At 63.9% G+C, this 26533-nt stretch overlaps 1 protein-coding gene across 1 annotated transcript; it reads left to right on the forward strand.

The window, feature by feature from the left end:
* On the forward strand, positions 1–26501 carry HCN2 (hyperpolarization activated cyclic nucleotide gated potassium and sodium channel 2). Its single transcript, XM_075902592.1, has 8 exons — positions 1–454; positions 9816–10239; positions 15588–15749; positions 22232–22450; positions 23063–23209; positions 23414–23654; positions 23851–24015; positions 24287–26501. The coding sequence occupies exons 1-8, from the start codon at positions 21–23 to the stop codon at positions 25168–25170; spliced, it is 2676 nt and encodes an 891-aa protein (XP_075758707.1). The 5' UTR covers positions 1–20; the 3' UTR covers positions 25171–26501.
* The last annotated feature ends 32 nt before the right edge of the window (positions 26502–26533 follow it).

Here is a 26533-nt window from a genome sequence, read left to right on the forward strand (position 1 = left end):
TCCCGGGCGGCGGCTGCAGCATGCGGACGGGCAGCGGCGGGGAGGCGGCGGGCGGCGGCGGCGGCGGGGCGCCGGGCCCGGAGGAGCGGCCGGAGGAGCCGGGCCCCGGGGCCCCGCGCGGGCAGCGGCGGCTGCGGGGCGGCAGCATGAGCGGCCGGGCCGGGAAGGGCTCCCCGAACGGCGAGTGCCGGCGCGGGGAGCCCAAGGTCTCGTTCTCCTGCCGCGGCGCGGAGAGCGGCTCGCCCGGCGGCCCCGAGGGGGCGGGCGGGGAGGAGGCCGGCGAGCCCCGCGGCAGCCAGGCGAGCTTCATGCAGCGCCAGTTCGGGGCCATGCTCCAGCCCGGGGTCAACAAGTTCTCGCTGCGGATGTTCGGCTCGCAGAAGGCGGTGGAGCGGGAGCAGGAGCGGGTCAAGTCGGCGGGCGCCTGGATCATCCACCCCTACAGCGACTTCAGGTGCCGGGGGCCGATCGGCAGCGTCTGCAGACCCGGGGCCCCTCCCCAGGCTCGCGCAGCCCCGCGGAGAGGGCAGGTTGTGGGGCAGCGGGGGGCAGGTCCCCCCCAGGGCTGGGCTCCAGGGGAGAGGCCGGGCTGGCGAGAGGGCACCTTGAGCTGTACTGGGAGGGGGAGGCCCTGGGGCTGCGGGGGCCCGGATCCCAGCTGGATGCCCCCCCCCCGGCTTCCCTCGGACAAGGGCACCCTCAGCCCTTCCGCAGGCCGCGTCTCCCCTCCGCCCTGGAGGCACCTGGCCAGGAGCCTGTGACCGAGCGAGCCCCCCCCCAGCAGTGCCCCCCCATTGGGGGCGGGGAACCTGCTGGCCATGGGACCAGGCAGGGGGGGTTCCCGGGGGCTCTTGCCAGTGATGCAGCAGCTTTGTGTGTGCGGCTGCCCCCTCCCCCGCCCCGGCACTGCCAGAGGTTTCCCCTGGCCAGACTGTTACTAGCTGGGTCCTCGGGGCTCAGGCTCCCGGCAGGGCCCCGATCCCCCGAATGCAGCCTCCGGGGAGTTAGGACGCGGGATGCCAGCAGCTGCCAGTCCCTCCCCTCTGGCGCCTCCCCCCCAGCCCCTCAGAAGGGTCCCGGGGCTTCCAGCGTCATGCAAAGTGCCTGTGAGGAGGCCCGGGCCTGATGGAATATTGTGCAGCCAGGGTGGAGCTGGACAGGCCTGGGCGGCTGCCTGCCCATGACCCGCCCCCAGGGCTCAAGGATGCAGCTGTCACCCGGTGCCGTTGTCTCCCTGCTGCCCTGCGCGACGTGACACGCGTCTGGCCGGGTTGTGCGGCTGCCAATGCAGCAGGCGACGCCGGGCGCCCAGGCAGGGACGGAAGGTCTGGCAGCTAGTTTGAGCCCCTCTGTGGCGGCAGCCTCTCCCCCTGGAGCAGCGGGCTGGGTTATCCCCTCGGCAGTTCAGTAGAGGTTTAGCTGAGTTCCAAGTGCAGGTTCTGGGCGCCTCCGTTGTTCTTTGTGTCTTACCAGAGCAAGGGGCTGCACAGAGATGTAGGGAGAGACTGTCCTTGTCCTCAAGGAGACAGTACTGCCTAATGGTGGGCACGGGAGGCAAATGACTGGGCCGAGGCCCCAGAGTAGATCAGTGTCAGAGCATGGGCTGGAGCCTGTCTTCTGACTCCCAGGTCAGTGCCATTGGACTGGGCTGTGGTTTTTTTGAAGGAGGGGGCTGCCTGGTGAGTTGTCCCTGGTCACGGGTTTGCAGAAGCTCACGCCGGTGTTTCTGTAGCGTTTCCCTAGCGGAGAAGGCTCCAGCGCCCGTCTGTGAATCTCCAGCAGGTCCTGTCCACTGGACCCCTGACAGCCCCCTGCCCCCATGGAGAGGGACCCTCTCCGGGAAGGCACCGAAGGCCGGAGCTACTCCGAGGACAGGCTCCGCTCAGATCTGCGGCCTTCACCAGTCCCATTCCACCAACCTGGGTCATTCATCTTCCTCTGTGACTCTCCGGTGCTGTTAGATCTCCCTTCCCCCTCCTGGCCAATTAGCGTTTGTCCTGAGGCATTAATGCAGACGGAGCCACTGGCATAAAGAGCGCTTCGTACCCACCTTACGAGGAAGGATCAAATCCATCAAAGTCAATTCAGTTCCAGGTCAGAATCTGCCCCCTGGGTGTCTCTCTCCTGGCTCCCCCCAATTTCATCTGTCGGGTTCACCCGTAGCTGTGTTCTAACGGTATCGGCGGCGGTGCAGTCGAATGGTATTGGAGCGTAACTTGCACTGACATCTGTGTGTTTCATCTTGCCATTGTAATGTCGTCTGGATTGACCTTGTCGTAATGAGATCACTGTGGCAGTGCTCAGGCTGTGGTTAAGAGAATTAGGAATGAACCGGGCCACAGAGAACACGCTTGTTCCCCACCAGCTGTGTCTTGCAGCCCGACACAGGGACCATTTCAGAGCGTTTCTTTTCAGTCGCGTGTGAGCAAGAGGTGAGAACAGACAGGGCCGGGCGCTTGGATGGCGCTGTTCTTCAGTGAGCTGCAAGCAAGCACTGTCCGTCGTGTGGCCTAGCTGCCCTGCCAAACAGCCCCTCCTCCTCGCTCCCGTTTTATGGAAGGCTGGACACGGAAGGCTCTGCTTCTGCAGTGGGCTCTGTGGCAGCAAATCCATGTGTCTGTTACAGAAACTCCTGCTGCCCGTGCAGGTCTGCCGGGAATATTGGCCTGTCCTTTCCGAGCTCACTGTGGTATAGACCGGGCACTGAGCCAGGGTAGAATTGGGGGGAACATTTGTATGGTGTGTATTGGCTGTGTTCCAATCCTGTGAGGTCTTATGGTAAAAAGAACTAGGAGGGAAAAGCTTTGGGTTTGGATCCCACTTCTGCCACCAACATGTGCGATGATGCGCTTGTCACTCTTCTCTTTGTGCCTCTCCCCCCGCCTACCCTTTGTCTGTTTAGCGTATAAACCCTTTGCAGAGAGGGACTCGTTTGCTAGGTATTTATACAGAATCTAGCAGGTTTGTTTCCGTGCTCAGCAGGCGTATTTAGGTGCGTCTGGAATAATTTTTAAGAAAACATACACAGATCTGCTATCTACGCACCACACAGAGGGCAAAATCAGGGGAGAGGTTGTTTTTTTCCCCCTTGGGCAGCCTAACAAGGTGCATACCAATTTGGTTCTGTTTTATTTCCACGCTCTATGTAAATGCTTATGCCAAATTACATTTCTCATTTCTCTTCCCAAAATCTGATCAGGATAATGGAATGTTTCCCGGCATGTTTTCCTTGCAAAATCCATGTTCTCATCTCAGGATAAAATCATTACCATCTGCATATGTGACATGCCTTCATAATCGCACCCATTTGCAGAATGTAGCTCGTCATAGGCAGAGCTCTCTAATTATTCATGCACAGTGCAAGTGGGAGGGGGGAGGCGGAGGAGAGAGGCTCTAGGAGCAAAAGTTCCTATTTACTCCAATATTGAATTATTAGCAGGCAGCATGGGTGGCTGTTTCATATCACTAGTGGCAAATCTGATCAATGACGTGCCTCGTCAATGACATGCCGAAACATACAAGGCAGAGTTGACCCACCCAGTGGTGAGTTGTTTCAACCTTCTCCACTTATTTCCTGTTCCAGTTAGTGCGTTTATCCCCGGTTGATTGAAGATAAATGATAAAGCAAAGAAGGGGCAGGTAACTAAAAGTCAGGACTCAAGGGTTCTACTCCGTTTGGCAATGGTCTTGGACAACTGATTTCTCTAAGCGCTAGTGTAAAATTGAGATGTCGGAGGGTCAGGAGACGTAATAAACCAAAACGGTTTGTTAAATACGTGGAGATCTGTGGCTATTGGGTATTATCCTGGCAACCAAGTATTGTAACCCAAAGATTTTTACATCTGGCTGATAGGAGCAAACGTCCTTGGCCAGACACATCTGTCCAGTACAGTATCCTGTTTGTGATGGGGCCAGTGCCAGATGCGAGAGGAAGGTGCAGGAAAAGAGACAGTCTGGGATACCCTGTCTCCATGTCAGGGTGCATCCTGATTTCTAGTTGCTCGAGTGTGGTTTAAGTCCTGAAGCATGCATGCAACCTGGGGACGTTCAAGTCGAGCAATATGTTGTGGATGAGTCAGTAAGCTGCGGCAGCAAACGTGTGTGTGTCTGTGTATTTGCTTTGGGATTGTCTGGCTTGGAGACACTCGGAGTTCACCCTGAGGATCAAAAATTGCCCAGGGAGTGACCTGGAGCCCTGTAATCTGACTCAAAGGCTCCATTTCCCTGCAACTGCAGAGTGGAAAGAAACCGAGGCAGGCTGCAGGCTTTCATTTCTGGTGGGGTCCTGCTGGGGACGCCAGAGCTGTTGATCCACCAGGCCGGGATGTGCCAAAGCCAATGGTAGGGCAGGTGTGTGTTTTAGATAAACAACTTTCTGCCAATTAGCAGAAGCCCTTAATACTCATGGCAAGTTGCCCAGGTGGCTTTGGATGCTGCAGTGCATGCAGCTGCCGGTCCAGTAGCTTTGCCAGACCTTGCATTGCTGGCCGCATGCAAATGCCTTGCTCAATGCAGAATAGTGATAGAAATGTAGCCATGTTAGTCTGGTGTAGCTGAAACAAAATACAGGACTATGGAGCGAGCAGTGGGTCCGGCCCACGAAAGCTCATCACCTAATAAACCATCTTGTTAGTCTTTAAAGTGCTGCATTGTCCTGTCTTTTGTTCTTGCTCAATGCAGGCGCTTCCCCGGCATGTCTGGGCTGTTGTTTCTGGTGGTGGTTTTTTAGAATCATAGAAACATAGAACTGGAAGGGACCTTGAGGTCATCAAGTCCACGGCAGGACCCAGGACCGCCTAAGCCATCCCTGATAGATGTCTGTCTAACCTGCTCTTCCATATCTCCCGTAAACTGGCTCTTAGGGGCTTGCTGTGGGCTTAGTGCAAAGTGGTCACAGGTGCTGGATGGGAGCCAATAGTTGGGTCTTCGGGAGCAGGAGCAGCAGCTGCTTTGGGGACTCGTTTGAAGGGGTTGGGAATCTTTTCGGAGCGCGCTGCCAGGCAGCCCCCCCCAGAGGTGCCGTAAAGGAAATCGGTTTCTGCCTTAGAAGTTGGGATGAAACGTCACACGCTGCTCCCGGGCTGTGTGGAGATTGAGTTTAACTGGGTGGGTCTCACGGCATCTTCAAACACTCGGGCCAGACTTTGCAAACCTGCTTCCTGCAGCCAGGCTCCTAAAGCCGCTTGAATCGGGGCCTGGTGTCATCGTGCGACCGCGGAGATGGCTGGAGGTGCCTGTTAACTTCAGTCGGATTCGTGGGTGGGACATGCAGGCTGCTTGGATTTCAGAGCCGACCTTGGCAACTGGGTCTGACGCTTGGGGCCTAATCAAAAAGCTGCTGAGCCCCCCCAAAGCCGGTGGGTGGAGGGTAGGATCCTGCTTGTTGTGGCTGCCAATCTCTGTCCTGCTGGCTGTTGACTTTCAAGCAGCATCTTGGCTAATTGGGTGTTGAATTGGTTAATGGCGGGGGGGGGGCTCGTGTAATAGAGGGGAGTGAGCCAGCAGGGGGCGCTTGTTTACTCGTGCGACACCCTGAAATTGCTGCTCTGCGCTCGGGCGATGAGGCGGGTTCTAGGCTGGCAACGTTTCCGAGGGTCGCAGCGGCTCCAGGGCTGAGTTTACAAGTGTTCCCCGCGCTGACGCTCTGGCCATGGCGAGCTCTCCGTGGTGCTGAACTCGAACGGGCTCGAGATTTCTGCCAGAAGGAATCATAGAATTGTGGGCCTGGGAGAGGCCTCGAGGGCCAAGCACCATCTAGACCATCCCTGGCCGGTGTCTGTCCAGTGGTGGAGATTCCACAACCCCTGGGCGATTTAGTGCAGTGTTTCACCCCCCGACAGGCAGGAAGCTTTTCCTAACGTCCATCCTAAACCTCCCTGGCTGCATTTGAGCCCGTTGCCCCTTGTCCTGTCCTCCGAGGCCCAGGGGACCATTTGTCTCCGTCTTTCTTGTAACACCCTTCGATGTACTGAGAAGTGTTTCTGCCACCTCAGTCTTCTCTTCTCCAGATAAAACAAACCCACTTTTTTTTTTTCAGCCTTCCCTCATAGGCCACGGTCTCTCGTCCTTTCATCGTTTTTGTTGCTCTTCTCTGGACCGTCTCCACTTTCTCCTCCTCTGTCCTGACGTGGAGCCCAGAACTGGACACGGTGCTTCAGCTGAGACCTAACCAGGCAGAGCAGAGTGGAAAATGACTCCTTGTGTCTTGCTCCCGGCGCGCCCGTCCCCACACCCGAGAAGTGTTTGTCGGGGGAGGGGGAGGGGCATGGAAGTGCCAGGGGCGATCCTGAAAAGCGTTGGTGCAGCCTCCGCAGCAGAACTCTTGCGCCCCTGTGGCAGGTTCTCAGGCGGTGGTGGGAGGGGGTGATGCTGGACTCGGCAGCGCTGTTGTTATCTCTGGTTTGCAGGGGGTAGTGCCCGGGTCTCAGGCCAGGGTCCCAGCACATTGCAGTGTTCTGCAAATGCAGGAAACCAGCACAGGCCCCGTGCACAGAATTTCCAAGAGTTTCTCTTCACCGGGGCTTGCAGGCCAGGCCGCCTGCTGCCAGGAATCCACGCTCCCCCTCTCCCGAGCTGAATGGCTTTTAAAGCTCCATTGTAAGTAGTGTGGGATGGATCCCTTCCGCACATTCACCTTCCCCCAGGGGATACGCTCTTGGCTTTACTCGCCTCGGCTAAGCAATTACACGGGGCCGGTTTGTCGGCCTCCGTGGCCCAGAGTTGGCCCTGAGTCCTGTAGGGCCACAGCGGGGTTCGGGTCAAAGGAGAACTGTGCCCTGTGGGTCTATATTTGTTCTCACCCTTCTTCACAGCTCTGCTCATGCCATGTAAATAGGGATCAGTTTGCAGGAGGCCCAGGAGCGAAGGGCTCTCTGCTGCCCCCCCAAGCTCCTTGCAGGTTATATCTGTCCCCACCCCAGTGGTTTTGGGGCAAACCAAAGCAGCACGTGCAGGAAGTCGGCTTGCATCATGGTCCGGCTGCAGCGCTGGGAGGCAGGGAGCCTGGCGTTCTAAGCCAGCTCCGCCACTGACTCACTGCGTGACCATGGGCACCTCCCTGGTGCCGGGGGTTTCCCGTTGGTGGGAAAGAGAAAATCCCGACCCGCAGGGTGTGGTTTGCCCCATGCTCCCTTTCCTCCCTTGGTGGTTTGTACAGCATGGCGGTGACGCACAGCCCTGCGCTGTGGCTGGGATCTGACTGTGCACGGCCAGACGCTTCTTTTCCCACGTGCTTCCAGGCCAGGGGCGTGAGTCGCTGTGCACAGTGGGGAAGCAGGAGCAGAATCCCTGATTCTGCCTCCATCACGGGCCTCGTGTCGAGCCAGGCCCCTTGCTGCCCGGGTTGGTCTGTGGCAGCAAACGTGGGGGAGGGGGGGTTGTGAACGGGGCTGAGCGTGGCCTGGGAGGTGCCACGTCGTGAGCCAGAGACACGCGGGTCCCGGGGACGGAGCGTTACGCCCTGGGGCCCTTGGCACTGGCAGCGCTGACCTCGTGTCCGGGGGTGGCTTTCAGAATTGGGGGAGGGGGCTAGATGGCACCTGCAGGCGTTAATGGGGTTTTGGGGCCTTCCACTCTGTCAGTCTCCCCCCACCCCAGCACTCGCTGCGCTAAGGCCCCCCAGGATTTCAGGTGGTGCTTCTGTGCCCAAGGGGCTGCACAGGAGCTTGGGAGAACTGGGTTTGGTTCCCTCTCTGTGCCTCAGGTGTCTGGTGGTAGAATTGGGGTCCCTGGGTCGCGGGGCTGTCGCTAATGCAGGGGATGCCCCTACTCACTCTGGCAGCTCTTGCTGCTTTTGTGGCTGGCCAGAGGGGGTCCTGAGACGGAGAGAGATTAAGTGACTTGCCCAGGAACGTTCAGGGAGGCAGTGGCGGACCTGGGCATAGAACCTAGGTCCCCCGTGTGACCACTGGGCCTCATTGCCTCTCTCATCTCCGCTGCAGACGTTCCCTCTGCACCCCCCGGGAGACAGTTGAGGGGGGCCTTGGGCCCGGCACCAGGCCCATCTCCTGCTGCCCCCCAGCTGGGCTCTGAAGTCATGCGGGTGCAGTGGTGACGCCACTCGCTGTTGCCATGGGAACGCGGCAGGTGCCGGCTGTGTCTGCCGAAAGGCAAGGAGGCTGCACGGGGAAGGATGCGAGTTGAATTCTGCTCGTGTGCCAGGAGGAGGAACCAGCCCCCCCACACACCGCAGCTCCTCAGCCAGCAGCGCCTTGTGTCCATCCGCCCCCCTCTGGTTCCCGCGCCCTGTGGCCACCTGCCCCGGTCGGCGCAGACAGGGCGGGAATCCCACGGGGCAGTGAAACGCCCGCCGGCCCTGGTGGGAACGCGGCTCTTGGGAGCCACAGCCCCGAGTCGGGACCCTAGCGAGCAGGGGGCTGGGCTTGGGAATTAGCCACCCAGCCGCTGGCTCAGATAGCCCTGAGGTTAGACAGGCGGGAAGCAGGCCAGGCCAGGGACCTGCCATCCCCCGCCCCCTGCAGACAGCTGGCTGTTCGGCCAAGGCCTGTGTCCCCAGAGTGGGGCACCCAGCCAGCCGGGGGCAGCGGCTGATGCCAGGCTGGGGCCGGGGAGGGCTCTGCTCCCCCTGGCAGGCACTTGGGGAGGGTTGTTGCTGGCCCGGAAGGTGCAGGGAAGGGCCCCGGGAAACGCCGGCGGAAGGCCAGGCTGGACCCCAAATCTCAACCCCCCCCTTCCAGCCAGCGGCATCGGCTCACGCTGCAGTTGTACGTGATTCACACCAGCCTGTGGCTGGCGGTTCAGGGGGCTGCTGCTGCTCCGACGCATCCACTCTCTGGAGGCAGCAGCACCTGAATAAGTTGCCATGCAACATGCCAGCCTCTCCCCTGCACATGTGCACACATGTACACGCACACACGGACATGTGAACGCACACCCGTGCACACATACCGCCATGCATGCACTGACATGTAAACATGCACACACGTGCACATTGACATGCAGGCACAGACATGCATGTGCACACGGACACACACACATGGACATACATGTGTGTGCGCACACACACCCCTCCCCACACCACCATTGTCATCATGTCTCCGGGACAGGGGGTGTGGAACTGGCAGGGAGCTGCTGTTTGTTCTCAAGCCGAGCGAGGAGGGGGGAGGTCTCAGGGGAAGGTGTCTCAAGCAGACGGCCGGGAGCCAGGACTCCTGCGGTCTGTTCCCAGCTCCAGCGCTGTCGTCTCAGCATGACCTTGAGCCGACCGGAAGGACGAAGGAGCCAGTGGAGCTCGTGTTGCTGAATTGGCATCGGGGCCCCTTGTCCTGCTGGCTGTGGGTCTCCCCACTGGGGGAGGGTGCTGCAGGCTGACGGACCCTCCCATCCCCAGGTTTATGGTCCAGTCCCGATGCTGACCCAGCCCCATGCATGTATGCAGAGCTCGGGTTAGAATTCCTGCCCCACAGAGTACAGGGGCCGAGACACCCCCGGCACGTCCCTGTTGGCCTGCGTGCAGTCAGGCCCTGCACCAGACAGGCCCACGCCAGGGTGGGGAGGGGGCCAGGACGCACGAGGAAGCCACAGGAGGAACTCAGAGAAGCAGCCGGGGGCTTGTCTGGCCTCAGGCAGGTGCCATGTGGCCGGTCTCGTGGCTGCAAGCTGCCACCCTGCGGGGCAGAGCTGACCAGTCTGACGGGTGCTGCTGGGGGCCCCGGGCGGAGCTTTACTCATGCAGGGCTCGGACACGTCACACGTGACGGGCAGAGCTGCGGCGTCTGCCCTCGAGCGGCCTCCCCGCAGGCCGGGGTGAGTTGCCCGGCGGGTCGGTGACGTCTCCTTCTGCGGTCCCTCTGCAGGTTCTACTGGGACTTCACCATGCTGCTCTTCATGGTGGGCAACCTCATCATCATCCCGGTGGGCATCACCTTCTTCAAGGAGGAGACCACGGCCCCCTGGATCGTCTTCAACGTGGTCTCTGACACCTTCTTCCTCATGGACCTGGTGCTGAACTTCCGCACCGGCATCGTCATCGAGGACAACACCGACATCATCCTGGACCCGGAGCGCATCAAGAAGAAGTACCTGAAGACCTGGTTCGTGGTGGACTTTGTCTCCTCCATCCCCGTGGATTATATTTTCCTCATTGTGGAGAAGGGCATCGATTCGGAGGTGTACAAGACGGCCCGGGCCCTGCGCATCGTCCGCTTCACCAAGATCCTCAGCCTGCTGCGGCTGCTGCGCCTCTCCCGCCTCATCCGCTACATCCACCAGTGGGAGGAGGTAAGAGGGTCTCCCGGCCGAGGGCCCTGGTCCCTGCCTTGACCGGCCACCCACCCCCACGCAGAATACGCAGCTGGGCGGGGCGCCGCCGGGTCCTAGTGTCCACCCCCCCGGCTCTGTGGCTCAGCGTCCTCTGGGGGGGGCTAGTTCCCTGAACAGTGACAATGCCCAGAGCGATTTGCAGACACGGGACCTGGGGGAGCCAGCGTGGGGCAGCCCCATCCGCCTCTGAGCCGAGAGTCCACAGGGCTCCAGCTAAAACGTGCTGTAAACTAGTTCACTTGCCTGTTGCTGCAGATTATAAAATCCCATCCCTGAAATGTAGTCGCCCCCCCGGGGGCCCAGGCCTAGGAACGCGGCCGAGAGCCCTGCCCCGCCTGCGGCTGGCCACTGGGGCTGCGTTTCCTTCCTCTCAGGGCGCAGGCGGCTGCTCCTGCCACTGGCCACGAGCCCAGGGGGCTGAGCGAGGAGCATCCGGCCCCGCGGCTCCCGGGCAGGCGGTGCAGAAGGGCTGAGCCTGAGGGGCTTTGCCCTGCCGCATGCGGCTCCGACGGGCTGTGAGGTTTGCTGACGCGAGCCCAGCCCTCGAGGAATGGGCTGAGACCTGGCAAACTCGTGCCATGCTCCATTCCTCCAGGTGCCCTTGGGCGGTGAGGACGGGCTGCCCTAGCACAGCGGCCGTGGCCTGGATTTTCTTGTCATCCCAATAATAATGGGCGTGGCTCTAGCCGGCTGCCTCATTGGCTCAGAGCTTCACCAGCCAGAGCTCAGGCTGCTGGGGGCATCCCCCAAACACTGGGGAAACCGAGGCACATGGCTGGCTTGAGGCCAGGTCCCAACTGGGAATAGAACTCAGGAGTCCCAGTCTCCTCCCCACGCTCCTGGCTTCATTCCGCTTGTGGCCAGCCTGGATTAGTGCTACACCCCCCACCCCTCCATGCCCCCTCCTGCACCCCTGTCCCAGGGGTCGCCTGGTTGGGGACACCGGTCTCTGAAGGATGCCAGCCCCCTGGCTGTGTTCATTTGGCCACCAAACAGGGGCCTCACCTCCCCTCCCCCAATGCATCTAGCTCCCCGTGCGCCAGCCCCCTGCCCGGGTGCCACCGTGAACAGCTCGCTGCTCCCAGCTTGAGAACGGGGGCGAGGGGAGCGGCGCTGCCCAGCTGGCAGACCCTTTGCTGTGTTTGGATCACGGAGGCAGCTCGTCAAGCCAAGCCCTTTGGCGCCCGCCCATGTGGCTCCGTATCTGGGCCCAGAGCAGGAGGCTGCTGGAGGCACATGTCACAACCGACAGTGTGCGTTCTTGTTCTGGCTTCGGGTCTTTTGTGGGTGGGTGGGTGTGTGTGTGTGTGTGCGGGTCTTTTGAGGGGTGTGTGTGTGTGTGTGTGGGTCTTTTGAGGGTGTGTGTGTGTGTGTGGTGTGCATGAGGCTGTGTGGGTGAGCTGGGACGACATCTGCCTGCCGGTGTGGAGTGTGTTCCAGTTGCTGGTGTGTGTACTGTTGCTGGTGTGTATAGTGGTAGTGTGTGTGTGTGCGCATGCATTCCACCTTCCTTTGTTTCTCTCCCTGGGGGGTAGCTGGTCAGACAGGTTGAGAGACCCTGGCCTAGTGACTCATCCCCTGCCCTGCTGGGCCTGCCACAGACAGTGGGGGGGAGGGTCACCCACAGCCCCAGCATAGAAACCAGCAAGGTACCCCCCACTATGTCACAGGGGTATCATTTGACGAAGGGTGTGGTGTGTGTATAGTGGTTGCCGGTGTGTAGCAGTCGGCTGTGTGAGCAGTAAGGACAGGGGAATGTTAGTTGTCGGTGTGTGTAGCAATAGGCTGTGTATGGGACGTGGTGGGGGGAAGGTGTGTCGGTTGGTGGTGTATGTCCTAGTAGCTGATGTGTGTAGTGAGAGGCTGTGTGTGTTTGGGGGAGTAGTATCTGTTAGTGGCATATGTACCAGTTGCCCTTGAGTGTGTAGTGGGAGGCTCTGTGTGTGCACATGTGTGCGCGGGGGGAGTGTACCAGTTGTGGGGTGTGTAGTGTTAGGCTGTGGGGGGTGTGTGTGTGTGTGTGTGTGTGTGTGTGTGTGTGTGTGCGTGCGTGTGCGTGTGTGTGTGTACCAGTTGCGGGGTATGTAGCATTAGGCTATGTGGGGGGGCTGTACCAGTTGCAGGGTGTGTAGTGTTAGGCTGTAGGGGTGTGTGTGTGTGTGTGTGTACGTACCAGTTGCAGGGTGTGTAGTGTTAGGCTGTAGGGGTGTGTGTGTGTGTACCAGTTGCAGGGTGTGTAGTGTTAGGCTGTGGTGTGTGTGTGTGTGTACCAGTTGCAGGGTGTGTAGTGTTAGGCTGTAGGGGTGTGTGTGTGTGTGTGTGTGTGTGTACGTACCAGTTGCGGGGTGTGTAGTATTGGGCTGTGGGGTGTGTAGTGTTGGGCTGTGCGTGGGTGTGTGCGCACCAGTTGCCTTTGTGTGTCACTGTGAGCCCCTGATGCTCGGGTGGTTCTGGTGGCGCAATGGGCGCGTGTCTGGGCCGGGCCCCAGGGCGGCGGCGGCTCCCAGAGCTGGCACCAGACCTGAGTGGCCGCGGCTCCCTGGCCTCTCGCGCTGGCTGCTGCTCTCGGGGGCGAGGGTGGGCGAGGGGAGCTGGCGCCCGGCTCCCTGCAATGACCGCTCCGCATGGCCGCGGGGGCGGGGTAGCTCCGTGCCCGGGCGGCGGGGGCGGGGCGGGGAGCTCCGTGCCCGGGCGGCGGGGGCGGGGCGGGGTAGCTCCGTGCCCGGGCGGCGGGGGCGGGGCGGGGGAGCTCCGTGCCCGGGCGGCGGGGGCGGGGCGGGGGAGCTCCGTGCCCGGGCGGCGGGGGCGGGGCGGGGGAGCTCCGTGCCCGGGCGGCGGGGGCGGGGCGGGGGAGCTCCGTGCCCGGGCGGCGGGGGCGGGGCGGGGGAGCTCCGTGCCCGGGCGGCGGGGCTTGGGGGCTGCTCCAGCCCTAGACACAGCAAGACTGGCTGGGCAGGGTGGGGGCCGTGTGTGATGACCCTCCAGCTGTTGCCGGGGCCGGGCCGTTCTGGGGGATCCCGTCTGTCCCAGGCTTTGCCTCGGTCAGGACACGCACGGCTCCGAGAAGAGCCCCTGTTCGGTCTCCGAGCCCTTTCTCCAGCATCCCCAATGGCGCCTTTGGGGGGCGGCTCCCCCTTTCCCACTGGCGCCCCCGGCTCTTTTCCTTGGCCAGCAGGGCGCCGCGGCGACGCAGGGGATTAGTTAAACCTCTCCGCGTCCCGGCGGATTATCCTGGCTAATCAGCTTCGTGTCCCAGGGCGGGGAGGGGCCGGTTCCCGGACACAGGCTGGGTGGCGCCCACAGCTGCTCTCGGCAGAGCGGCGCCTTGTGCGGGGCTGGTTTAGGGAGCAGAGGGGGTGGACGGGGGACTCAGCAGGGCTGGCTTGGAATGGGCACCCCGAGGGGCAGCCAGGGCCTCCCATCCCCTCTGCCGCGAGAGCTAGAGACTGGATCTCCGTATTCCAGATGAAAGCAGAGCCCCTTTGTGCCAGGTGCTGTGCGGGTCCCTGGCGAGAGACAGTCCCCCCCCAATGAGCTGAAGCGGGGGACAAAGGGAGGCCCCTTGTCTCTGTTCCGCCGCTGGGGCCCTGAGGCCCAGAGGGAGAGGAAGGGACTGGCCCGAGGGAGCTGGTGTCAGCGGTGGGATCTGAACCCCCCATCTCCTGGATCCCGGTTCCTGAGCCTGCCAGGGGCTTGAGGGCAGGAAACCCGTCTCAGGTAGCGGCACTAGCTGCCCCGTTCCCGCCTACAGTGCGGTGGCTCAAAGTGCAGCTGCCGCCGGGCGGGTTCCCCTCCCCCGTCCGAGAACTCGGATGGCCCCGGGCATTGCACGGAAAAGGCGGGAGGGCTACGCTGCATGAAAGCCCGCGGCAGTTCTCCCCCCTCCCCGCCCCCGGCTGGTGAAGGCCTCGCTCTTCCATTCCTGGGGTCCCCCTGCTCGCGCGCCTCCTTCCAGCCCTGGGATGAGCCGGCTCGTCAGGCCGGGCTGCCATTGGCATGTGGGCCTCGCCTCGGACAGGCCCCGCCTCAGAGCGACCGATTCAGGCTCTGGCAGAGCCTGCGCTGGTCCCACGGGGCCAGGCCTCCGCTTGCTGCAGCCCAGACGCAGGCCCTTTCGCTGAACGCTTGGCTGGCGGCCAACGCTTGAGAGCTTTGTCCTCGCCCGCCGGCCCCGGGCCCTGCGTGGACGCTGAGAGATCACGGCATCCCAGCCGGGGACCAGCTGCTGGCTTGTCTCCTCGCGCAGGGCGGCCCAGGGTTCCCCTGCTCACAGCAGTCCTGCAAACAGGTGTGCGCGCCAGTGTGTGTGTGCATGGGCGAGTGTGCGTGCGCAATGTGTGTGCGCGTGTGCGAATGGGTGTGTTTGTGAGTTTGTGTTTGTGCAAATGTGTGTGTGAATGGGTGTTTGTGCACATGCGAGTGGGTGTGCATGGGTGAGTGGTGTGTGTGTGTGTGTGTGTGTGTGTGCGCGCGCGCGCTCAGCCCCCCCCCCCCCCGTGATGTGCTGCAGTATGAGATGGACAACGTCCCCCCCCACTGCTCCGGGGGGCGCAGCTGGCCCCGGTTTCCGGACGGTCCGTCCAGCGCTGGGCCCGGGCGACTGGTGTCTCCTGCTGTGACTGTTCCCTGCGCGGCGGTGGAAAGCCCGGGCGGAGCAGCTGCCAAGAGGCTGCCGAGCCAGCTGGTCCCTGCCCTGCGGTTCTGCCTGAGGCTCGCCGGCTCCGGAGTGGATCTGCAGCGCTGGGATGGGGCTGGGCTTGCTCACGGTGGGGGGGAAGGCTGTCTTGGTCTGGCCCTGGGTGGAGGCAGGAAGTGGCGTCTGGTTTTGGCCCCCAGCTCGAGGGGGGGGGCTGGTTTTCGGGGCACCTGCCACTCCCCTGCCGCGGGGCAGCTCAGCACCCCGAGAATCCTGGACTCCCAGAGCAGGGGAGCTGGCAGGGCCCTCGAGAGGCTTCGGGCCCGGTCCCCGGCCCCCACGCAGGACCCGCCCTGGCAGCGTCTGCCCGACCAGCCCTTCACTCTCTCCAGGGATGGAGACCCCCCCCCCCGCCCGGCGATTTACCCCGGTGCTGAACCACCCTGAGCGCTGGGACGTTTCCTACAGGATCAGGCCCTCACTCAAGCCCCCCCCCCCCCCCCCCCCCCGCCCGCAGCATCTCCACTCTGGGGGGGCGACTGGCTGCAAATCTCCGGTCAGACCCTGCCTCCCGCCCAGCCCGGGGCACGGCTGGGCAGCTCCCCTGGGGAGGGCCCGGCTGGGGGGGCTGGTCCTGGGCTCTGTGGAGTGACGCTCGTTTCCCCCCCAGATCTTCCACATGACCTACGACCTGGCCAGCGCCGTGATGCGGATCATTAACCTCATCGGCATGATGCTGCTGCTGTGCCACTGGGACGGCTGCCTGCAGTTCCTGGTGCCCATGCTGCAGGACTTCCCCAGCAACTGCTGGGTCTCCCTCAACGGCATGGTGGTGAGTGGGGGGCGCTGCCAAGGACCCCTCCCCCGCAGGCCAGGGCTCCGGGCGTGGGCTGCTCCAGGCTGAGGTTCCTGGGACCCTCCCCCGCGTGCGGGTGGGTCTGTCCTGGCCCCTCGGCGTAGCCCCGGGGCCCCGCGCACAGGCAGCCGGATGCTGGCGGGTGAGGCCACCCCGGGGGAGCTGCCTTTGCTCTTGGGGCCACGGGGCGCAGAGCCCCCGTCCTCCCGGCTGAAGTCCCCTCCCCCCCGGCAGTTCCCTGCGGATGCTCCCCCCCCCCACGGGGGGCAGCTGCCAGCAGCGCAGGAGTCCTGGCTGCCGTCTGCAGGGCAGGCAGCCCCCCACCTCCAGCTGGTGCGGTGGGAGCAGAGCCAGGGCCCGGCTGGAGGGGCAGGAGGCTGCGTCTGAGGCCATGGGCTCCGGGGGCCGAGGGGCTGGAAGCCAGGCACCGGCTGGCAGAGCGATGGCTCAGAGGTGCCCGGCCCCCCCGGGGAGCGAATCGCTGGCAGGCAGAGCAGAGATGCGGCTCCCCCCCGCCCCCACCGGCGCTTTCGCCTCCATGTCTCATTTAGTTGCAATGAATAAATAATGGGACACGCTTTTCATTGGCGCTCCGCAGCGACCTGGTTAGCAGCCCCCCCTCCTGCTCCTCTCCTCCCTTCGCCAGCCTGACTCTCCTCTCCCTTCCCCTCCTTGCTCCGCTGCCTCCCCTTCCTCCCCGGCGGGCTCTCCTCCCCACGACCCACCCAGACACAGGAAGCTTTTCCACCCCCTGCAGGAATTCTTGGGGGGGGAGGGAGGAGGGGCGGCGTTTCCTTAGCCGGATCCAGGACTTTGAGGATCGGCCTGAAAGTGAAACCCAAGCCCCTTTCACAACATGAGCTGTGCGTGTCTTGGGGCGTATCGTGTGTGTGTGTGTCTGGGGCGCATCGTGTGTGTGTGTGTCCTGTACATGGTGTCTGTGCGTGCACGTGCGTGTGTGTGCGTGTCTTGGGGCGTATCGTTTGTGTGTGTCTTGGGGCGCATCGTGTGTGTGTGTCCTGTCCATGGTGTCTGTGCGTGCACGTGCGTGTGTGTGCGTGTCTTGGGGCGTATCATGTGTGTATGTCCTGTCCATGGTGTCTGTGCGTGCACGTGCGTGTGTGTGCGTGTCTTGGGGCGTATCGTGTGTGTGTGTGTGTGTGTGTGTGTGTGTCTGGGGCGCATCGTGTGTGTGTGTGTCCTGTCCATGGTGTCTGTGCGTGCACGTGCGTGTGTGTGCGTGTCTTGGGGCGTATCGTGTGTGTGTGTCCTGTCCATGGTGTCTGTGCGTGCACGTGCGTGTGTGTGCGTGTCTTGGGGCGTATCATGTGTGTATGTCCTGTCCATGGTGTCTGTGCGTGCACGTGCGTATGTGTGTGTGTGTGTCTTGGGGCGTATCGTGTGTGTGTGTGTCTTGGGGCGTATCGTGTGTGTGTGTGTCCTGTCCATGGTGTCTGTGTGTGCACGTGCGTGTGTGTGCGTGTCTTGGGGCGTATCGTGTGTGTGTGTGTGTGTCCTGTCCATGGTGTATGTGCGTGCACGTGCGTGTGTGTGCGTGTCTTGGGGCGTATCGTGTGTGTGTCCTGTCCATGGTGTCTGTGTGTGCACGTGCGTGTGTGTGCGTGTCTTGGGGAGTATCGTGTGTGTGTCCTGTCCATGGTGTCTGTGCGTGCACGTGCGTGTGTGTGTGTGTCTTGGGGCGTATCGTGTGTGTGTCCTGTCCATGGTGTCTGTGCGTGCACGTGTGTGTGCGTGTCTTGGGGAGTATCGTGTGTGTGTCCCGTCCATGGTGTCTGTGTGCACATGCGTGTGTGCGTGTCTTGGGGCGTATCGTGTGTGTGTCCTGTCCATGGTGTCTGTGTGTGCACGTGCGTGTGTGTGTGTCTTGGGGCGTATCGTGTGTGTGTCCTGTCCATGGTGTCTGTGCGTGCACGTGCGTGTGTGCGTGTCTTGGGGCGTATCGTGTGTGTGTCCTGTCCATGGTGTCTGTGCGTGCACGTGCGTGCGTGTGCGTGTCTTGGGGAGTATCGTGTGTGTGTCCTGTCCATGGTGTCTGTGCGTGCACGTGCGTGCGTGTGCGTGTCTTGGGGAGTATCGTGTGTGTGTCCTGTCCATGGTGTCTGTGCGTGCACGTGCGTGTGTGTGTGTGTCTTGGGGCGTATCGTGTGTGTGTCCCGTCCATGGTGTCTGTGTGTGCACGTGCGTGTGTGCGTGTCTTGGGGCGTATCGTGTGTGTGTCCTGTCCATGGTGTCTGTGCGTGCACGTGCGTGTGTGTGCGTGTCTTGGGGAGTATCGTGTGTGTGTCCTGTCCATGGTGTCTGTGCGTGCACGTGCGTGTGTGCGTGTCTTGGGGCGTATCGTGTGTGTGTCCTGTCCATGGTGTCTGTGCGTGCACGTGCGTGTGTGTGCGTGTCTTGGGGAGTATCGTGTGTGTGTCCTGTCCATGGTGTCTGTGCGTGCACGTGCGTGTGTGTGCGTGTGCTGCAGCAGGGTTGCGAGGCGCACGTCTCTCCGCACACAACTGCGGGTGCACTGAGAATTCCCCCCGCTGCCCGGACACAAACGCTCGGCTCAAAGGACGAGCTCCATCTGCGACTCGGCAGGTCCGGCTCTCTCCAGCGCCGCCCGGGCGCTCACGGGAATGGGTGTCGGCAGCTTCCCTGCAAGGGCCCCTGTGGATTTTGCCCCGGGGCAGGGAGGGTGGCCACGGCCCGAGGAGCTCTGCACCGTGCTGGCTGCCTGGTGTGGGTCAGGCTGGGGGCTCAGGACAGAGCATGGTCGTGTGCCTGGCCTGTTGGCTGGCCCAGGCTCCCCGCCCCCCGGCATGTGGTTTAACGAACTCCCGGCTGCTCCAGGCGGTTTTGCTGTTGCGGGTGGCAGGAGCAGCCGCAAGCACGGTAGGGGAGCCTGCTGTGGGAGGAAGTCGGGCTCTTGTGGCTGCGGCTCCTGCCCCAAGGGAGAGCAGAGGACGGAGCCGTCTGGAGACGGAGGGACGAGCTCCCCCGGACACGAAGAGCATCCCAAACCCGCCCCTCCTCGAGCGCCAGTGCGGAGTCCCCAGGGACGGCAGTGCGGAGCCCCCAGGGACGGCAGTGCGGAGCGAGGGGGCCAGCGCGCGCCGCTCTCCCGGGCCGGAGAGAACCGGGGACCTGGGCTGGCCAGGGTGCGGCGGGGGCTCCAGCGAGGGATGCAAGGTGAGGCCAGGCTGCTCGGGGCGGGGCGCTGTCTGGGATGATGCACGTGCAGTCTGGGGGCTGGGGGCCGGACTCCCTGGGGCACCGAGCAGCCCTGGAGAGAGGGGCCGAGCTGCTTTGCTGTCGTGGCGAGGGTCCGTCTCTCCGCGCCGCTGTGGTCGCAGCTCCCGGCTCCGGTAATTGGGTGCAGCTTTCACTCCTTAGACGCCTCTCCCAGCGGAATGTGTCCGTGAGCATCACGCACGCTGCGGGGCGCTCCCTGTTGTGTAGAAAGGGAAACTGAGGCACAGGGCCGGGTCTGGAGTTCTGCCTCCCAGGACTGTGCTCAGGCCACCATCCCCAGAGCAGCCCATATGTGGGGGGGGTCCTCTCGGCACCCCCTTGCTCCACTCCCTGGTGGCTTTTCCTCCCTTGCATTCTTGCTTGCTTTCCTGCTGCAAGCGGAGTAGCCCGGCTCGGGTACTTCCCCGACTATCTGAGCTCGCCCTCCCCACCCCCCGCCAGCACCTCTTCCTTCGGTCCCTCCCAGCTGCCTGATGGCCGATCTCAGCCCGCGGGCTTGTGCCTGCGTGTGCACGTGGCTGTGGCTATGTGCGCGTGGTATGGCTGGGCATGCGTGTGCGGGCTAGTGCCAAGTGTGTCACGGGGGAGTAGTAGTCACAGTGGCACTCGCACTGCCAAGTGCGTGTGGATGGTAAGTGTGTAAGAGCAGTGGAATGGCTGTGTGTGTGCGCACGTGTACGTGTGCGCAGGGATCCGGAGGGAGCCAGGTGTTAGTCCATTAACTGCCCCACACTGGCTGGTTCCGCTCGCACCTGGCGTCTCTAACCGCAATGGGGGGGGGGGGGGCGCACAGGTTCCGTGGCGCTTGGCGGCGGGGGGGGGTGGGTTCTCTGGTGCTGGGCTGTGATTGGCGGCGGAGGGGGTGCGGGTTCTCTGGTGCTGGGCTGTGATTGGCGGCGGGGGGGCAGGTTCTCTGGTGCTGGGCTGTGATTGGAGGCGGGGGAGTGCGGGTTCTCTGGTGCTGGGCTGTGATTGGCGGTGGAGGGGGTGCGGGTTCTCTGGTGCTGGGCTGTGATTGGCGGCGGGGGGGCGGGTTCTCTGGTGCTGGGCTGTGATTGGTGGCGGGGGGGTGCGGGTTCTCTGGTGCTGGGCTGTGATTGGCGGCGGGGGGGGTGCGGGTTCTCTGGTGCTGGGCTGTGATTGGCGGCGGGGGGGGTGCGGGTTCTCTGGTGCTGGGCTGTGATTGGCGGCGGGGGGGTGCGGGTTCTCTGGTGCTGGGCTGTGATTGGCGGCGGGGGGGGTGCGGGTTCTCTGGTGCTGGGCTGTGATTGGCGGCGGAGGGGGTGCGGGTTCTCTGGTGCTGGGCTGTGATTGGCGGCGGGGGGGCAGGTTCTCTGGTGCTGGGCTGTGATTGGCGGCGGGGGGGCAGGTTCTCTGGTGCTGGGCTGTGATTGGCGGCGGGGGGGGTGCGGGTTCTCTGGTGCTGGGCTGTGATTGGCAGCGGGGGGGTGCGGGTTCTCTGGTGCTGGGCTGTGATTGGCGGCGGAGGGGGTGCGGGTTCTCTGGTGCTGGGCTGTGATTGGCGGCGGAGGGGGTGCGGGTTCTCTGGTGCTGGGCTGTGATTGGCGGCGGAGGGGGTGCGGGTTCTCTGGTGCTGGGCTGTGATTGGCGTCGGGGGGGGTGCGGGTTCTCTGGTGCTGGGCTGTGATTGGCGGCGGGGGGGCGGGTTCTCTGGTGCTGGGCTGTGATTGGCGGCAGAGGGGGTGCGGGTTCTCTGGTGCTGGGCTGTGATTGGCGGCGGAGGGGGTGCGGGTTCTCTGGTGCTGGGCTGTGATTGGCGGCGGAGGGGGTGCGGGTTCTCTGGTGCTGGGCTGTGATTGGCGGCAGGGGGGCAGGTTCTCTGGTGCTGGGCTGTGATTGGCGGCAGAGGGGGTGCGGGTTCTCTGGTGCTGGGCTGTGATTGGCGGCGGAGGGGGTGCGGGTTCTCTGGTGCTGGGCTGTGATTGGCGGCGGGGGGGCGGGTTCTCTGGTGCTGGGCTGTGATTGGCGGCGGGGGGGACGCGGGTTCCTCGGCGCGGCGCTTGGCGGTGGAGGGGGGAGGGGTGCGTGTGGCTCTCCCAGGCACTGAGGTGCACGACCAGCCCGCACCTCCCCTCCCCTCCCCTCCCGGGCCTGGCTCCGTGTGCGGGTCACCCCAGGAACACGAGGAGCAGTCCTGAGGCTCTTGGCTCCAGGCTTAGTGGCTCCCCCATTTGGAGGAGACTCCTGCCCCTCCCCTGCTCCCCGTGCGCCTGGCTCCAGGGGTCGCGCCGTGGGGGTCGGGCCCGTGGTGCGGCAGGGAAGCTGCTCCCCCTGCGAGGTGCAAATGGGGCTTTGGGGGGCCCAAAGGTGCTTAGAGGCTTCGCTCTGCTGGCAGCCAGTGGAATTAGGCGCCGAACTGCTTGTGTGGATCTCGCTGTGAGCGCCGCCCGCCCTGCCCAGCTCCCGTCTCCTCTCGCTTCCCTTCCTCCTCCCCCAGAGCGGGCCAGGGCCAGTGTCCAGCCTTCGGCCGGCCGCGGGGCCGACCCTTCCCGCCCGGGGTGTCATTTCCCCTGAGCTGGCGCTTGCCATTTAGTGCTCTGGGCGGCGGGTCATAAATTATGGATCAGAATTTAATTTTTGTAAAACGCGCCTGGGGATCCGGGTGTTTCATCAACCAGCAAAACCAACCAAAGGCGCCAGCCGGGCCGGCTGGAGGGAGTGCGCTTTGCCCCACTGCGGCTGGGAACACCCATCCACCCTGGCCTTTGTTTCATGGGCTGTGTCAGTCATGTCAGCTGGCGAGGTGTGTGTGTGTGTGTGTGTGTGTGTGTGTGTGTGTGTGAGTGAGTGAGAGAGAGAGAGAGAGAGAGAGATCTGCCGGGGTGTGTGATCCGCCGGTCCACGGCAGATCCAAGCTGGATTTGAACAACCATGTTCACTCGCGCACACACACACACACACACATTCACACTCATAAACAGACTCTCACTCGTGCGCACACACTCACTCACGCACACTCACTCGCGCACAGTCGCTCTCACACTCATTCACACACACTCACGCTCACACAGACTCCATCTCACACACTCATTCACACGCAGACTCTCACACTCACGGTTTTCATCGGCCAGTCCCCAGGAAGCTGCAAGTCGGCTCCAGGCAGCCCCGTGTGCGCCCGCCCCCAAGTAGCGCCGGTGGTGGGTGGGAGCTGCTGGTCACGGCGGCCGTTGTCGTTGCAGAACAACTCCTGGAGCGAGCTGTACTCCTTCGCCCTTTTCATGTCCATGAGCCACATGCTGTGCATCGGGTATGGGAAGCAGGCCCCCGAGAGCATGACGGACATCTGGCTCACCATGCTCAGCATGATCGTGGGCGCCACCTGCTACGCCATGTTCATCGGCCACGCCACGGCCCTCATCCAGTCGCTGGACTCCTCGCGGCGCCAGTACCAGGAGAAGGTAGGGAAGAGCGGTGCCTCCCGCGGGGGGCGTCTGGTAGCCCAGCAGGGAGCCTCGGGTGCTGCGGCTGGGGCGCTGGGATCGTCACGGAGCAGGTGCCCGATCCCGCCAGCTCCCGAGCTCAGGGGCCCGCCCTGAAGGTCCATGCTGGGCCCGAGTGGCACGATCGACCCGTGGAAAGGTCCCATCAACATCCCTCCCTCTGCTGAGGATGAGCTGGTGAAAAGCAGCAACGTGGCTGAGGGCTCCAGTGCTGGGGCTTTGCCAGGCCGGGGGGGCAGACCGCTCTGGGGGTGTCGGGCGAGCAGAGACCTGCCAGTGGCTCCCAGGAACCCCTGGGGGGGCCAGGCAAAGAGCAGCTCTGGGCGTAGCCGTGGGGCTGGCAGGGGGACCGGGCCTGTGGCCCCCAGCAGCACAGAGCCCCCGGGAGGGAGGGACCAGCCCGGCTGCCCCATTCGGCTCCCGTCTCCAGGTGAAAGGCTCCGGAAGCAGATCACCCACCAGGCTGGCAGGCCGAGGGGCCCCGATCCTGGGGGCGTCCCAGCCCGGCTCCTGGGCGCTTGGTCCCTGGGCCGGGCTGCACCCAACGCCTGCGTCGCTCTGTCCCGGCAGTACAAGCAGGTGGAGCAGTACATGTCCTTCCACAAGCTGCCCACCGACTTCCGCCAGAAGATCCACGACTACTACGAGCATCGGTACCAGGGCAAGATGTTCGACGAGGACAGCATCCTGGGCGAGCTGAACGAGCCCCTGCGGGAGGTGAGCGCCGGGCACAGGGCTCGTCCCAGAGCCGGGGGGGGTTTCCCCCGCCGCCCCCTTCCCCCCAGAGCCGGGGGGGGTTCCCCCGCCGCCCCCTCCCCCCCGGAGCCAGGGGACGTGTCAGGAAAACGTGGGCTTAAAACCCTTTGGGGCACGTTCCCCGTCCCCCTTTATTTTCTGTCCCTTCGTTCCCCCCCCCCCCAGGAGATTGTGAACTTCAACTGCCGCAAGCTGGTGGCCTCCATGCCGCTCTTCGCCAACGCCGACCCCAACTTCGTCACGGCCATGCTCACCAAGCTCAAGTTCGAGGTCTTCCAGCCGGGCGACTACATCATCCGGGAGGGCACCGTCGGCAAGAAGATGTACTTCATCCAGCACGGCGTGGTCAGCGTCCTCACCAAGGGCAACAAGGAGATGAAGCTGTCCGACGGCTCCTACTTCGGTGGTGAGTGGCCCCGGGCGGCGTGGGCTGGGGCCTAGTGGTTAGAGCTGCGGCCGGGCCAGGCTGCTCTCTGCCCCGCGGCCACGGCTCCGGGAGAGCTGGGAGGCGGCTCGTTCGCGTGTCATGACCCCGATGGCGGCACGAGCCCGGGCCCTGGGTTCATGGTAACCTCTGGGTCCCTCTCTCCCCGCCGGGGCAGAAATCTGCTTGTTGACGAGGGGCCGCCGCACGGCCAGCGTCCGGGCCGACACCTACTGCCGCCTCTACTCGCTCTCCGTGGACAACTTCAACGAGGTGCTGGAGGAGCACCCCATGATGCGCCGGGCCTTCGAGACCGTGGCCATCGACCGCCTGGACCGCATAGGTATGGGAGCCGGCGAGGCGAGCGGGGACGTGCTGCCCTTGCACGTGGGCACGCACAGGCCCCGTGCGATCGCACAAGGGACGTACAAGGACTCCGCCTGAGGAGCTGAGCTGGAAGAGCCCTGCAGAGGTTTGGCTGCCCTGGACGCAGCAGGCCCCTGCGGGAGTTAGAGAGGGAGGCGGGGTGGCCGGGGGCAGCGATGCGGGGGGCAGGGGCAGGCCTTGCTGTCCTGCCTGGGGAGTGACTCACCTCCTGCTTTACGCCCCCCCAGGGAAGAAGAATTCGATCCTGCTGCACAAAGTCCAGCACGACCTGAACTCTGGGGTCTTCAACAACCAGGAGAACGAGATCATCCAGGAGATCGTGAAGTACGACCGGGAGATGGTGCAGCAGGCGGAGCTGCAGCAGCACCCAGGCCTCTACGCGCCCGTCCAGCCCCAGGTGACCTCGGCCATCGCCACCCTGCAGCAGGCCGTGGCCATGAGCTTCTGTCCCCAGATGGCCAGCCCCCTGGTGAGCTCTGTGGCCCTCGGCTCGCCCCGGATGATGCGGCGGCTGCAGTACGCCCAGGGCATCCCCACCCCCTTCTCCGTCTCCCCGGTGCTGTTCCAGCAGCAGCAGAACATGCAGCAGCAGCCGCCGCCCCTGCCCGTCTCGGTGGTGTCCAGCCCCCCGACCCAAAGCCCCCGGGTCAGTCGGACGTTCCCGTACGCCGCCCAGGGCCCGTCGGGCTCCCAGCTGTCCCTGACTCAGCAGCCGGCTCCCGGTTCGCCCCAGCGCCTGGCCGTCCACAAGAGCACCCAGGCCCTGCCCACGAGCAGCCTGAGCGAAGAGTCCCGGCCCCTGTCGGCTTCGCAGCCCTCCCTGCCCCACGGGATCTCGCAGACCATGACCCAGAGCCCGCCGCCCTCGGCCCACGAGTCCAGCACCTCCATCGCCGGGGGCCCGGCGTCAGCGTCCCCCGGCTCGGGCTCCCAGGCCGGGCTCCGGGGGGCGGTGCCGCCCCACGTGGCCCTGTCCCACCAGATGTCCGCGGGCTCCGTCTACACGGGGACGGGTGGCAGCCAGCAGGACTCGAGCGGCGCCCGGAAGGATTCGGTGGTCAGTGCCCCCGACACGGACCCAGCCAAATCCAGGCTCTCTTCCAACTTGTGACCGTGGCTCCGTGCCCGCTCGGCCGGGCAGGGAAGGGACAGGGGGCTGCCACGCAACAGCCATTTCCAGCCGTGTCCGCGCGCCCACCCGCTTGTGTCCAGCCGGCGAAGGCTCCTCCCTGGCTCGCTCCGGAGGGGAGCGGAAATAAAAGGGCGACACGCCCAGAGCCGAGCCCGCGGCCTGACTCACCCTGCGGCCAGGGCCTCCGACCAGCGGACGCCAGCCCTTCCGGGCGGAGCCCAGCAGCCGGGCGGCACGTCCAGCGTGGGCCGGGCAGGGCCGGAGGGCAACGCCGGAGAATCCCCTGCTGGTCCCTGGGCCGGGAGGTCGGGTCGAGCCTCCCACACGCCCAGTGAACCCTCGATGACCAAAGTCCAGACCCGTCACTGCTGCCAGCCCCCGTCTGCGGGCAGAGCCTCGTCCGTCAGCGCCGCAGAAGCCAGGACTAGCGCCCCTCGCCCTGGGGCCGGCGGGCTCCTAGCTGGCCCTGAGCTGGGTAGGCCGGCCCTTGCACTCAGTGCTCGGCGAGCGGGCCTGGCTGGAGCGGGGGGCCCGGCCATGTTCCCTTCCCGCTGCCTTCTGCTGACTGTGCCCCGAGTGCGCCCCAGGCCAGCCCCTCCTCTGTGCCCCACGCGGGGATGCCCAAGGGGGCAGGGCTGGAGGGGGGTGGGCGCCTTGGCCGAGTGGTTCTGCTCCCCCAGTGAGTCCCCTTGTCCCCACCCCCCTCTCTGCTCCCCCCACAGCTCCCCTCATCCCCATCCTCCGTGTCCTTTGCTCTCCACATTCATCTACCTCGTCTCCACCCCCATGGCTCCTCTGTCCCCCCGTCTCTGCTCCTGTCACCTCATCCTGCCCCCCAAGTGAGTGCGAGGGGGATCTTCCCCTGAGGCTAGTGCAACCCCTAGGTTTGCTCCCAGCCTCATTTCCTGCAGCCCGCACCTGCAGGCTCCCCCCTTGCTGTTCTGGGGTGCAGCCTCCAGCCCCTGCTGCCCGGCTTGGGTGCCCCAAGACACATCTTGCGCTGAACGTTTTCTATGTTTTAAATAGAAAAATCCAAATCTAGCTGCCCCCCCCCCCATCCCTTCCACCTGCGCCTGGTGTGATGAGCAGCGTGTGGAACCGGGCGCTCTGGCTCTGGCCTGACTTGCTGTGTGACTGCGGCAGGTTCCCTCGCCTCTCTGTGCCTCGGTTTCCCCAGCTGTACAATGGGCTGGCGCGAGGGGCTTAGTGAGCCTGGCCCGGAGACGGGCAAAGCACCCGGAGGGTTTGGGTTAGTGGTAGCGTCGCTGTGGCTGCCAGGTGCCTGTGGAGAACAGGGGAATCTGGAGCCAGCCCCCTGGGGAAACCGGCTCCCTCTATCCCT

The sequence above is a fragment of the Pelodiscus sinensis genome, chromosome 19 (genome assembly GCF_049634645.1).
Source record: "Pelodiscus sinensis isolate JC-2024 chromosome 19, ASM4963464v1, whole genome shotgun sequence".
Classification (NCBI taxonomy): Eukaryota; Metazoa; Chordata; order Testudines; family Trionychidae; genus Pelodiscus; species Pelodiscus sinensis.